This window comes from Dendroctonus ponderosae, unplaced genomic scaffold (assembly GCF_020466585.1).
Source record: "Dendroctonus ponderosae isolate FM_Combo_2020 unplaced genomic scaffold, Dpon_F_20191213v2 Dpon_F_20191213_1, whole genome shotgun sequence".
Taxonomy (NCBI): Eukaryota; Metazoa; Arthropoda; class Insecta; order Coleoptera; family Curculionidae; genus Dendroctonus; species Dendroctonus ponderosae.
In genome coordinates this window covers 59929877-59942502 of record NW_026017110.1, presented here as the reverse complement: position 1 = coordinate 59942502, position 12626 = coordinate 59929877, and the positions used below count along the sequence as shown (strand labels likewise).

The following is a 12626-nucleotide window of genomic DNA, read 5'->3' as shown; positions in this document are numbered from 1 at the left end:
AGGATGTGCTTTCGCATATGCAGATTTCGTTTTTTAAGGTATGCCAGTAAAAGTGGGGAGTCTGAATTGGTCAAAAGAAAACTTTCCGCTCGGCGAAATTCAATTTAAAAACAAAATTATTCAGGATATATTGGCCTCGATTTTTTACTTTAATAACCCGGTTAAGTCCTCTGGGCGAAAGCCGGAAAAAAGGGGGAAAACAGGAAAGAAAACACGTCCCGAAGAGTAAATCATGAGACATGTAGGAGTCTCGACTAATATCAGGATACAGCTCTATAACTCTCTTCAATTTTACGAGCTTTTTGAAGGTAAGAGACGGAAAGAAAATTGGCCCCAAAATACATTTAATTCACCCAACATCTGGTTAGAGAGGCAAAGACTGTTATCAGGGTAGCCAGAATACAAAAACACAATGAAAATTAATCAGGATTCAGTTCCTTGGCAAACCATAAATGGCAAGATCTATTGAAAAATATTTTTCTTTTCTACTAAGCTGAAATAATTCAACAATCTTCTAAGCGCTGCAGGGCTCAGACCCACGACACTTGAAGATGATGAAAAATAAAAAATATACTCAGTTTTCTAGAGGTTTTATTGCAAATAAAATAACAAAACTAGAAAATACGGTTCCAGAACACTTCTTCAAAAAGAACCCAGCATTGAAACCAAAATACGAGTAGAACTAATTTTTATCATGATTATTCACAACCTAAGGATTGTGAGCTGTATAGGTGGTGACTTTTCCATTATCATTCACAGTGGTGGAGGCCTGACGAAAAGTTTGGGGCTTCCCATCCACATTGGAACTGACACTTTTGCTGGAAGTGAAGACACTCTTGAATCCTCCACCGTCTCCTCCTGATGATTCTCCCCCAAAGCGTGTATTGACATTAGGCGCATTCTAGAAATCGGAAAACACGAGATTTTTCAATCTGCTGCCAGGAGGCAGGTTGCGCTTACCGGATTTTCTGGGAAAACTGATGCAGTTTGATGAACTCCGGTCGGTCCGATGGAGCCGCTCGCTATTGCCGATCCGCTATCTCCAAGAGGGCCTGAGAAGGAGAAGCTGTTCCCATCAGGACCTAAAATAAGACTTCATATGTATCTTCTTTTATTGTATTTTAGGACGCAACTACCGCCAAATCCGCCTCCATAGCCGCCCACAAATCCTCCTCTATTTCCTAAGTCAATTCCGCTTCCGTAGCCAGCACCGCTTGCAGCTGGTCCTTGACTATAAAAAGTTTCAAAAGATTATATTTTTTATACAATCAGAAGTCATTCCTATTGTCAGTTCGGGTATTATGGCATCCCGATTAGATTTGTGTTGTGTATTTCATGTTCTATAGACTTGCAAAATGGTCCAATTTTTATTTCTTACCTTCCTTGATAACCTGAGCCAACATTTCCTGTTCCGGCCGAGGATCCAGCTTGCGCTTGTGCCTGAGCAAGTGACTGTATCCTTAAAGATTTAAAAAGTCCAATTTGCTAGCTATTAGTAAAATTTCAAGGAAAAACGCCACTTTTATACGGTAACTGTCCCCAGCTAATGAATGTATTGGCTCGTTATCTGCATGCGGAAGACGTCCAGCCCCTATCGAAATTAGTGCAGATGCAATGGATATTAGATAGATGAGGGTTGTCCAGTTGTATCCCCCAAATCCGTACGTACCCTGTGGTAGGCATGCTATCAAACACAATAGATGATTGTGCCTGGGCAGAAGAACCAGGTCCAGAAGAAGCGTGGCTATAGGAAACTACACCACCACCGTAACTAAAGAAAAACCAGCCACCATTTACGTAGACCTACATGCGAAAGGGTTTAAAAATGAAAATTATACTGGTCATTCTAATTTATGGAAAATTATTCGGATTTTACACATGACCTGGAAGCTTAGAACAAGATTTTTCCTAAATGAGCATAAAAATATACAAGAACTTGGCATTAAAATGAATTACTGACCGACTTACTTGGTGACTTTTATTGAAACTGACTGATTATTAACTGTACTTTCGCCAGAACTCTTAAAGCTGCTCACAATACTTAAACGAAAATTCCTTTTTATCTTCAATGGATTAAAATAAGAGCAATACGTGCTTGGAAGTTTTAAAGTGCTCTAGACAGTACAATGAATGAAAAAGATGTCTTTAAACTCTCGTATATTTATAGACGCAAGCAACTCCTTAAACCCCACTTGAACTATGAAGAATAGATTTTTTCTGCTTTTGTAGTAGCCGAGATTGCTGAAATGAAATCTGCAATGGCACATTTTATAGCGCCATTTCCAATTGTTACGCTATCATCTAATTAAGTAGAAATAATATTTCCTTCAAGCGAAGGTATGCGAAATAAAATTTGCCCGTTAAAAGGAAAATCCGCTTACAGAGGAACATTATATGTTTGATATGTGAACTCTTACTGTTGAATGAATTCCTGATGTTGCCTGTTCAGCTGATCGAAAAACGAGGAAAAGTCAAATTGCGGAATAAAAGGCACAAAAGAGGGAATATTTCCCGCAGGAAAGCCCCCATCTCCAGAAAAACTTCCGGAGTAACCGTATGCGTTTCCTCCTGCACCTGCTGTGTTTGTTCCATGGCCTAATTCATTTTCGGCATTTGATGAACCTGCAAACAAAAGATGTATTATCAAAAAAGGCTTTCGCTGTTATTGCTTGAAACTGATAAGAAAATAAATTGTTACTGATGTCTCGCAAGCACGAGTTGGTTGCATCTTCAGAGGTAGAGACATTTTAAGTGTGCCTTTAGTGGGTTTTATTATTTAGAAGCACTATTTATTGTGTATTAAAACCAACAAATTTCGAAACATTGTAGAATTCCATCATGAAGTCATAGGGAATTAGAAATTTCCGAACCGATAGAGAGCCGAAGGATGGTATTAGTCCTTATCAACTAAATTAGTGACGATTGGAAATCGCAGCTGATGAACAGGAGCATGAAAATTAGATTTGAGCGGCTAATGATTTGGATGAATCACTAATACAAAATTTCCATTCAAGTAAACTTATTTACCAAACTTAAACCGGTATGTTCGCTCAAAGGATTCGATGGGAAAATTCAAATGTGGAAAATTAATAAGTGCATACCTGGAAGCTTCAGAGCTTAAACTAGACAAAGAATTTTTAATTATTTCCAGAAAATCTGAAATTGATTCAAAATTGTTCATTAATCGATTGATGGCAGCGTGCAAATAGCAGCAACAAACCCGAAAACTGAAACGGCACAAAGATAAATCAACATCTCTGAAACCGTAGGAAAAGTTCCATACATTTCCGGCTATGTTAGCTTTTTGTACAGTTTGCCATTGCATACAAGTTTTAATTACAATTCTGTTGAGAGCGCTCTTTGGCGGTGTACACAAATGTATATTGTATAATGTTTTAAAATAAAATCAGCGGAATATTTAAACTGGTTATTATAATGTTATGGTACTCAAACTTAATTAATTTACTTAGCGGAACCTGAAAGCAGACTTTGAAAAAACGCTACTCATCCCAGTGAAATAGAATAAGCCATAAAAATGTATACCGTGTGTTGGATTTTCCCAGATTAAATCGGCGGGCAGATTTATTGCCAAATCATCAAATTAATACCAAGCAAGGAGGACCACCAAATACAAAACAGCTAAAAATAACTTCAATGATATAATGAGGTCCTCAATGATGACCGCTGGTACTTAAATTGAATTCAGAAATCATGCAACTAATTCAGTGATCAAAAGAGAGTTAATTCATCTGTGCGACTACATTTTTTAAATCCTCCAGTGATCATAAGATAGTTCATTCATCTGTTGGGCTATTTTTTTTTAAATTCTTTCCCAAAAATTTTTGAACAGATAAATTAACTCTCTTCTGATCACCGAATCGTTTAGATAACGCTCTAAAAAATATCATAGAGACAATTTATATTGATAAAGAAAGTTGCGTGTTTTGATCGATGAAATTAAAAAACAAATACACCAGATCAAAGAGAGAGTTATGAATTGTAATGTCATGGCATAGTTAAGGAGACTTATTAAATATATTAAATAATTCATAAACCTAACTCTAACTATGGGTGTGTTTGGAACTAGAGGTTTGGGCAAATAAATTCGCTTTGTTATGTAAATGTGTAACCACCTTCAAATTTACCATACGGCGTAGGTAATGTTTGTGCAATAATTCCTACTAAAAAACTAACTGCTTAAAGTTCGCGTTGGTTAGTTAGATGAAACGGAAAATTCGCTTCCCAGTAATTTCCCAGTTAAACAAACAATTCAAAAATCACTGTTTGTTATTGATTATTCCGTAGAAGATGCATTAGATGTACTTGGCTGCAAAGAAAATGAGCTAAGTAACCTTGCAAATAAATGCACAATCAGATGGAGGTTTTATTGTATATTAAATAGGTTCTTGCTGAATATGAACCGCTTTTCGCATGCTTCTTCCTAAAAATAGGCGGAAATACACATTTTCCGCGTCACTTCTCCCGAGAAAATTGGTACATGCATTATGCTGTAGTGGCAACGTAACCCATTTAGTGTAAATATGAGAACAACGAAGATGTTTCCAGACAAATGTAATAAGTTTATTAAATTTCCAGTCCTAGATAAGATGCGTGGCATGTGTATTCCAAAAATCACTATAAAAGATGCGAACTTACAACAAAAACAAGATTCCATTATCTAGAACAATTATGACCAGGCTGCTGATTTGCCATGATAATCAGCGAAGAAAACAAGATGTATTATTAATAATAACAACCTTTCTTCAAAGTGTCGAAATCCTTGGCCTCACTTATGCGAAAAAGGTGAATTGAACATGATAAAGTTGGGAAGGTTTAATTAAACTTAAGCTAAATTACCGGAATAACCAGGTTTGGCATCGCACACAACCAACACAAACGCGAAGAAAATTTCAAAAATCATATTTCACTTGGATTCGCACAACAAAAACTTTGGAAATGATTCGAATATTCCAAAGCCGGCAAGTCTTATGCAGGTATTTTTATTAAACAGTGGCGTACAAGATTTTCCTTAGATGAGAGTGGGGACGCTGAAGATGCTTAGAAGAACGTGTTTTGTGAATCTTCGCAAGTATTTTCTTAGCTGGAAAGAGCCTAATAATAAGAAAAAATTGCGGAAAATAGAACAGAAATGCGGAACTTGAGGCTGAAAGCCTGTTTAAAGTCTCAACTCAAATCTGAAACTGGTTTCCTGTTTAACTCAATTTTTTTTCAAGCCCCAACTAGAGACGTCCAATTTCACGAATATTTAGCCAATGGAAATTTACATATTGATGAAAACCCTTGAAACTGTATTGTGCGCCAATGAAACCAATAACGAATGTTAACTGCGACCAGTTGTGTTTTAAAACAAGCTAATTTTTCCATGAGATAAAATCTCCAGTTGTGTGTATTCTTCTACCCAATGCTAATTATATGTATTTTTTTACTTTAGGTTGAAATCAAATTGTTGTTTCACTGCGGTAATTGCATTAGATTGATTGCTCTTTGTGTAAATGGCCTGATCAACGTATCCTTCTCGGAGTAAAAAAACCACAGACGATTTTAATTATTTTAATAACTCTGTAAATACTTCTGAGGATCAGGATATACGTTCATGAAGACCAAGCGGATTTGGGGACTAAAAACAAACACTATTTGCAAATGATTGTGTTATTCAACTAAATTGATTAAATTGCAGACATTTCAAAAATTGCCACTGGAACGAAATTTCAAGACCATAAATGCATCAACATTAGTGGGTTATCGAAGTCAAGTTCAACACATGTCAGATATATTTAATTACATTGCATGCAAAATTCAACATTTAAGATTAAATTAATTTAAAAAGACGCAATTTCTTCAACTTCAAGTGGCTTGATGCGAAAATATGCATCGATATCCTCACCGAAAAAGTTTTTCTCAGTAAATTTCAGACGAACTGGTGTGGTAGTTAAATTGCGCCTAACAAGCTCGATTATTTTTTGAGTTTTAAAAATAAAATGTTCCAAGATGCATAAGAATTCACCTCAATCCACCATAATAAAAAATCCCATATCAGGAATCGCCGGATTTTATAACATCGTACTACACGGACATTAAAGGAACGAGCTTCTTTTATACCTACGAAAAGAAAGTAAAGCTTCCTGGCTTATTTATTTCTTCGGTGCTCTAAGTCAATGTTATCTCCTCCTCTGCAATTTGGCACTGGCCTTTCCAGATAAACATTTTCGCTTTCCCTCGGAAAATACAATCATTGACACAAAATAAAAATGATATATTTTACGTAATTAACAATTGGAAACTCATTCCGGGTCCCCCAAGTAACCGAAAGAAATGGCAAATGTCTATTTATTCGGCCGCACATTTACAATTAAGAGCACAAATATTTATTTTTTTCGTCTTTTGCTGCCTTCCGGGTCTCGAAAAATGACTAAGGCTTTGTTGAGGGTAAAACAAAGTATGGAATTTCATTACGTTGGCCCTTATAAAATGAAATCGCAAAGGATTAGAAAGGATTGAGATTTAGGCCTACTCGGGGAACTTAGCAACTATTGTCTTTTGATATTCTCATTGTCTGTGATTATCCCTTTTCGCTTTGAAAACGCTCCTTCAATATCTTCGCAACACAGAGTTTATTCATTTTGAATCAGAATTCAATTTTCCTTTGTCGAGAAAAAACATATTCACTACATGCTCAGCGTGGGTTTTTGATTGATAGTTACGCTAACAATTGTACTAATTTGTTTTCATGCTTATTAGGTTTTTCCTATGTTTGCCTGCAGCAGTTGGAAATATTTTCATTGCTAGGTAAATAAATATGGGTACCTACACTTCAGGACCCGTCAACAACTGCTAAAAACTTGATTATTCACACTAAAACTGCACCTAAATCTAAGTAAATTCGTTACTTTTCATTATTAATGAAATCTCTTATTTTAAAATGCTCAAATTGCTTAATTCAGTGAAGAAAGTTTATCGTCGATAAACCCAGAAGCACGTTTATGTGAGGAGTAAACTGTGGCCGAACGGTCATATCTCTCAGTTCTGTGATCCCTGCAGGAACATTGAGGATCGTCGTTTCTGGGTCGGTATTCCTGCTGACGGTACTCTGGATGTGGGTCGTTTCTGCGATAACTTCCTCTGAATAGCGACATTTTTCATAGAAATTAATGAAATTTCGCGTTACATTGTCGATTAGACTCACTCCAAATTCCTGCTTGAATCGCTGAAACTGTACTTGTTGTTTCTTCCATTCCAGTAAACAGGACGCCATTGACTTCGCGGGATATTCTGGAATTCTACTGGGTTTCGGGATGTTCCCTTCCTCAGCCATACTGTATGCGGGGGAGGCTCTTCGTTAAAGTAGTGCTTATTGTAGCTTTGCTCGAAATATGGTATCTGCAAATTAACCCCATTCTCTCTATATTCGGGCCTGTTTGAGTTTGAACCTGTTGAGTCCTGAAATTAAAATCACTCTCCTGAATTAGACCTGGTCGTTTTGGTCACTTACTAAAGGCCTACGTGTGGAGGAACCAAAATAATTTAAACCGTTTGCAGGTCGGTTAGTATCGAAAGAAGCAAAAGTTGAAGAGTGTTCCCGATACCCATTGCTAGCTGGCCGGTATGAGCTCTGATAAGGATACTGTGAAGAATCTCCTCCCAGTCCGTAGTTGGTACTGGAAGAATCTGAGTAAAAGTGCTTGGGAGGCGTGAGGTCGCCTCGTGACGAGCCGTAATGCTGCTCAAATCTGCCTGGAGGGCTCCTGTTGAAATTATCGTCATCCGAGAAGGGCGGACGGTCCGATTCCCCACCTTTGTTTAAAAAATGAAAAACCTACCAAGTTCTATCTACAAATCTGTACCTCTGTATCCGGCCACAATCGGCACATCAGAAGCATTTTCCAGGATTTTTTTCCTCTGAGAAGGATCAAAGTGTACTTTCGTTTGCACGTGAACCAAAATTTGAGTTTCCACTGAATTGTTATTGCTAGTAGCATTACATCCCGTGGAACCACAGGAAACGCTTGCAATTACATGAGCAGGTCCACCAGCTGAATTAGTTTGTACGGAAATCTTCGTAGGGATGGTTTTTTCAGTTTTAGCGAGCGATTCTTCGGTTGACGCGTCTTCAAAATCCAGTTTGCCTGAAGGCTGAATTGCTTTTGCTGGAAATAGCTTGAACGTTACGCACATGTTCAATTATTTAAAGTTTGAGAATTGTCCTCATTAACACGTGCATGAAATGAAAACAAGCTCTGCATTCTCGATTTCTTTGAGTTCTCGGGTCATTCGCGCTTTATTTGTCCAGTATTCAAAGCAACCTCCAGATGAGAAATTCCCTTTTAATAATCCCGATTTCAAAAAATGTCTACTGGACGATATATTTTGTTTGATCATTTTTAATAGCGCCAAATATTGATCAAATTATGATTTTCCCCGCATCTTAGAAATTCTGCCATTGAGGCCAAAAATTGAAAAAAAATTACCCTGGTAGTCCCAGTTTCTTGAAGTTAAAAATTACGATTCTACAAAACTGTTGAAATATACCTACGTTAAATTTTGTCGTTCTAAGTTAAATATGCGTCTAATAAAATAATTAAATCAAAAACCAGTTTAGAAACATCTATCGAGTGAAAGGATGCAACATTCCAGTTAAGATACTCACAATTCACAGATGCAAACAGCCAAAAGAGCACAAAACTTCCTAAACTTAAGCCGGGTTTCATGTTTGCACCGCGTCCAAACTTAGAAGAAACCAATTTGACAAAATTCGCGTGAAGATGACTGATGACTGATGATGGCGTGCCTGACATTTCCTGAGATTAAATTTTTTTCATCTGGTTGATCTCCTTCATCTGATTCAAGGTTCTATATAATTATCACTGGGTATTTTTTGCTTAATTCGACTTTAAGGATTTTACATTTTACAGTTCTGTAATAGGCAGTAATCGTACTGCCTCGAGGGAACAACTAATGACGCAGTCCACTTTTTTATCAAACACCTTCAATATTCAAGTTAGCTTAGTAACAAATAGGCAGCAACTATACTCCTGGTTTGCTAAAGTTCTCCCAAAAACAAAGCGGAGTCCAACGCCTATCATAAACTACAGGCAACAAACACAAATTCAATTAAAGTGCATATTTAATTTAAAAATAGATACATTTATAAACATTGTAATATGGTAAAGTCCACTGGGTTCTACCCACAAAATACGTATACATTTACATGCACAAACATGAAGGATTTATATATAATATATATCTTAACAATTGAGTTTCGTAAGCGTTTTTCGAAGTCTTATCAGGGTGTGAGAAGCAAAAAGGCCATAGACCTAATTGATAAAGCTGTTTCAATAGATGGATTTGGATAAACCTGCAAATTTCAACCAGAAAACAGCTTTAACAATATTAACACTATACTTAGAAAATACCAAACCAATGTCAAATAGTTATACAATCACAAATAGATCTTTTCAGATTAGGATTTAAATATTCTAAAAGTTCAACAATGGAAGAAAATAAATTACATTTTGGATCCGTCGTAGTAACTGTCCACCGGGATATTTGAAAAGTTCTTTGGGTTTTTGGCACTGGTACAATAGAAACTTTTTTTTAAATACTACTATTTTGTAGGATTTTAATCCACACAGTTCCCAACATTGGCGACTGCTGAAAGTTTTTTCATTATATGGCCCCAAAGCAATTTGCCAAAGCCGAAAATTAAACTATGTCATTCCAAAAAACCCTCATCTTCATCCAATCACGGTCAAAAATATTCAGTCACAGCGCGTAACAATTCACATCATTATATAATCCAACTTCTGTGTTGCGTTTGCTGATTTTGGTAACAAAATTATCATGGTATATAAATAGGTTTAAATATAAAACCAGTATTCGAGATGATATTATCACTTAATCTGGGCATATGCAGCATTACAGTCTAAAGGTTGCGTTAAAAATATCGTTGTTGCATATTCGAATTAAAAAAAATTAAACACACCTCACGCAATAGAAATTCGAGTACAAAAATAAAACACGTATAAGACATAGCTTTAAATAAGCCTACAACATACTGGACGAGGCAGCTTCACCTGCTCCTTTGGCTTTCTCGAAGAACATGGCATCCTGTAAAACTTGCCGTTAGCTGAAATTATTAGTTTGGATAAGAAACAACTTACGATGAGGAAACAAGCGCCCAACATAACAGCTTTCATTCTGGCGTCCAAATCCATGGGAAATGTGATACCGAAATAGTCGGTATCAGTGAACATTTCCCTGATCAGACCAGACCATTGTTTTGAGATCTTGCCGACCTGAACGCTCCCATCACTGGACATGATCTTGAACTCCACATCCCCACAAATGCTCATTGTGCAGAAAGGTCCCTCCACCCTGAGAACCGTATCTCCACTTGCATTCTTAATTGCAAATGAAGGGCAGAATAAGCTCCATTCTTGCTCCACTGTGCCTACTATTGTACCGGGTGGAGACGACACTTCCATACTCTGAAACAGCGCCATTTTTACTTTCCATTCTTGGACATCAGTAGATTGCAAACACCTGAAGGCAGCATGGAAAGCAGCAGCTATCGCAGGCCAGTGGTCGATGTAAGTGGATTATTTCGTTCCTGTAATTGTCCAAAATTTGCATGTCAAAGGGCCGGAGCGGGCCGCAACAGTTGCGAGTCAGGCAATCAGACTCTTCAACCGCATAATAAACTTTCTGACCGAGGCTATTTTTTATGGTAAATTTATTTTTCGATTCGAATCCTGTGAGAGCTAAAACAAAAAAAAACAGTTCGAATAAATGCGTGTTTATTTTAAATCAATCGATCGTTTTCGGTCTGAGAAGCTCCCTAATATTCATATAGTGTTTAATTATAGAATGAATAAAATATGGTCGATTAAGGGTTCAAGCCGCTTAAATTGGCAACAAAATGTTCGATTATTCGGATCTGGCTGGTCTAACTGCTTTTTTCATCCATTTCTCGTTTCCTTGCAATGAAAATAATATACTGCTTGAATCAATTTGAGCTTTTTCGAAAAAATCATAAACTATATGCATACATTGAATGTTTAAATCTAGAGTAGAGCAGAAATATTCGGTTAAAGATTGGACAAAAACATGCGCTCTCGTGCTCCATCTTACCTTCCAAAATTTCAACTTTTTGATGTACCAAAAGCTGATCAATCATAGTAAGGTATTCCAACCCTGGTGGACAATTGGGAATACCTTGAGGTATATTCATCCAACCACCTGTATGAAAAAATGTCATGATATTATTAATAATCCAGTTGCTCAAATAGTAAATTCTTAACGGATGGTCTCCAGAAGCCATATAGATTGTTTCGCTATTAAGTTGGTGACCTTTAATCGCTATAAAGATGTGGATTTTCCTGGTTTTAAACAACCATATTAAATTGGGTAGAAATGTAATCAGGAAATAATACAACGTGGCTGCTTATCAGAATTTTCGAAAGTTAATCGTGTTCTACAAATAAACAGTACAATTAATTTTTAAGTCAATCCCAACACAGGCAAATACAAGGTTCAAAAAATGCTTATGACGGTAGACAATATACATTATCTAAAAGGAAACGATAGCAAGTAATGATAAGAGGTACTTACAAACAAGTTGAATATAAATCATTAAATTATCGTCTCGTCATTCATCATGTCAACAGATTTGTATACCACCAAAGAAAATCAGTACACAAAAATTAAGTTTTTTGTCGCAAAACATATTTGAAATGTTTGAAATATGTGGATTCTTATTTTCATATTTCATCAGCAATTAGATCGAAAAAACTGATAGCTTTTTTGAAATTTTGTATATTTAGAAGATAACTGAAATTAGACCAAAAACCCTGTAGAAATTGAGAATAAACATGTATTATGTTTGTGAAACAAATATTATTAATGAATAATCAGCAAGCGCTCCGAGATTAATGAAGTGGTACTTAAACTTAAACTTTTTAAACCTCTTGACGCTAAGTCCACTCTATAGGTCTATTTTTAGCCAAATAAACAAATTGCCCATTTCCTTATTTCCTTATTAGAATAGCGAATTGCCTGAATCAAGTCGCTACTTTTCTATGCAATTCAATGTCATCATGCTTAGATTTGTAAATTTTTAATTGCATCTGTGCCGAAAATCCTTACAAAAATGCGAATTTAATTCTTAGGATTTTTACAAACTGTTTTTTGGAAACCAGGAAAGTTTTGCAAAAAAACGTATTTTTTTAATAAAAATGCAAACTACATATATACAAACCTTTGTTCTTCATCGGTCAAAAACTTAACGTATCCTTTCTTTTTGGGGGACTTTTTTATTTTAAAAAACGAACGAATTTTTCGGACAATTACCGAGGTTCTAAAATGAAGTCTAAAGTGATCGCGTAAGTCCGACATATTACATTGGAAACACCAGCAGCAAAGTCTTAAACCGTTTATGCCACCAAGTAAACAGATGCACTACTGCCTTTATCAAGTCAAGTCGCGTTTTATTTCCTTCAAAACAATTATTGAAAATTTATTTGTTTTCACAATCTTAAGGATCTTGTTGTTACAATACAGTGTGATGCATGTCAAGGAATAATGCCGTGCCTTTTTGAACCTAATTGAAA

The 12626-nt window shown here is 36.2% G+C and overlaps 3 protein-coding genes and 1 long non-coding RNA gene across 8 annotated transcripts in view; 1 reads left to right on the top strand and 3 right to left on the bottom strand.

Annotated features, from left to right (window-relative positions):
- Positions 1-574: 574 nt before the first annotated feature.
- On the bottom strand, positions 575-5000 carry LOC109541011 (keratin, type I cytoskeletal 9). 2 transcript variants are annotated; one of them, XM_019909641.2, is made up of 7 exons: positions 4858-5000; positions 2418-2622; positions 1670-1771; positions 1379-1459; positions 1137-1231; positions 961-1082; positions 575-901 (listed from the first exon to the last, which is right to left on the bottom strand). In XM_019909641.2, the coding sequence occupies exons 1-7, from the start codon at positions 4919-4921 to the stop codon at positions 710-712; spliced, it is 861 nt and encodes a 286-aa protein (XP_019765200.1). In that variant the 5' UTR covers positions 4922-5000; the 3' UTR covers positions 575-709. The 2 variants fall into 2 exon arrangements, with proteins under 2 accessions (XP_019765200.1, XP_019765204.1); XM_019909645.2 differs by lacking the exon at positions 1670-1771 and having other exon boundaries at positions 4858-4999.
- On the top strand, positions 4384-4957 carry LOC125502609. Its single transcript, XR_007280378.1, has 2 exons — positions 4384-4535; positions 4597-4957. It is a non-coding gene; the product is annotated as an uncharacterized LOC125502609 (long non-coding RNA).
- Positions 5001-5654: 654 nt separating the features above from the next.
- On the bottom strand, positions 5655-9057 carry LOC109541008. Its single transcript, XM_019909636.2, has 5 exons — positions 8666-9057; positions 7863-8165; positions 7511-7812; positions 7205-7458; positions 5655-7140 (listed from the first exon to the last, which is right to left on the bottom strand). Exons 1-5 carry the CDS (start codon positions 8811-8813, stop codon positions 6954-6956), a joined length of 1194 nt encoding a protein of 397 aa, XP_019765195.2. The 5' UTR covers positions 8814-9057; the 3' UTR covers positions 5655-6953.
- Positions 9058-9124: 67 nt separating this feature from the next.
- Positions 9125-12626, bottom strand: part of LOC109541009 (phospholipid scramblase 2) — a 5863-nt gene continuing 2361 nt past the window's right edge. For 3 of the 4 annotated variants that reach the window (XM_019909637.2, XM_019909638.2, XM_019909639.2), the window contains exons 4-7: positions 11149-11256; positions 10561-10778; positions 10179-10505; positions 9125-10125 (exon numbers count right to left, since the gene is read on the bottom strand). In XM_019909637.2, coding sequence (XP_019765196.1) covers positions 10063-10125; positions 10179-10505; positions 10561-10778; positions 11149-11256 — 716 coding nt within the window. In that variant the 3' untranslated portion in view covers positions 9125-10062. Of the gene's footprint in view, positions 10126-10178; positions 10506-10560; positions 10779-11148; positions 11257-12274; positions 12620-12626 lie in introns of those variants that run through there. The other variant, XM_019909640.2, reaches the window with a different exon arrangement.

Bases quoted from the DNA above. Each gene is read 5' to 3' on its own strand.
- LOC109541011 (XM_019909641.2), bottom strand. From the start codon at position 4,921: ATGATTTTTGAAATTTTCTTCGCGTTTGTGTTGGTTGTGTGCGATGCC. The intron at 2,623-4,857 runs GTAATTTAGCTT...TTTTGTTTGCAG, and splicing joins TGCCAAACCTGGTTATTCCG to GTTCATCAAATGCCGAAAAT. The intron at 1,772-2,417 runs GTAAGAGTTCAC...GTTTTTCTTTAG, and splicing joins CATCAGGAATTCATTCAACA to TTACGGTGGTGGTGTAGTTT.
- LOC109541008 (XM_019909636.2), bottom strand. From the start codon at position 8,813: ATGTCAGGCACGCCATCATCAGTCATCAGTCATCTTCACGCGAATTTT. The intron at 8,166-8,665 runs GTGAGTATCTTA...AGCTATTTCCAG, and splicing joins GCTGTTTGCATCTGTGAATT to CAAAAGCAATTCAGCCTTCA. The intron at 7,813-7,862 runs GTACAGATTTGT...TTTTAAACAAAG, and splicing joins GATTGTGGCCGGATACAGAG to GTGGGGAATCGGACCGTCCG.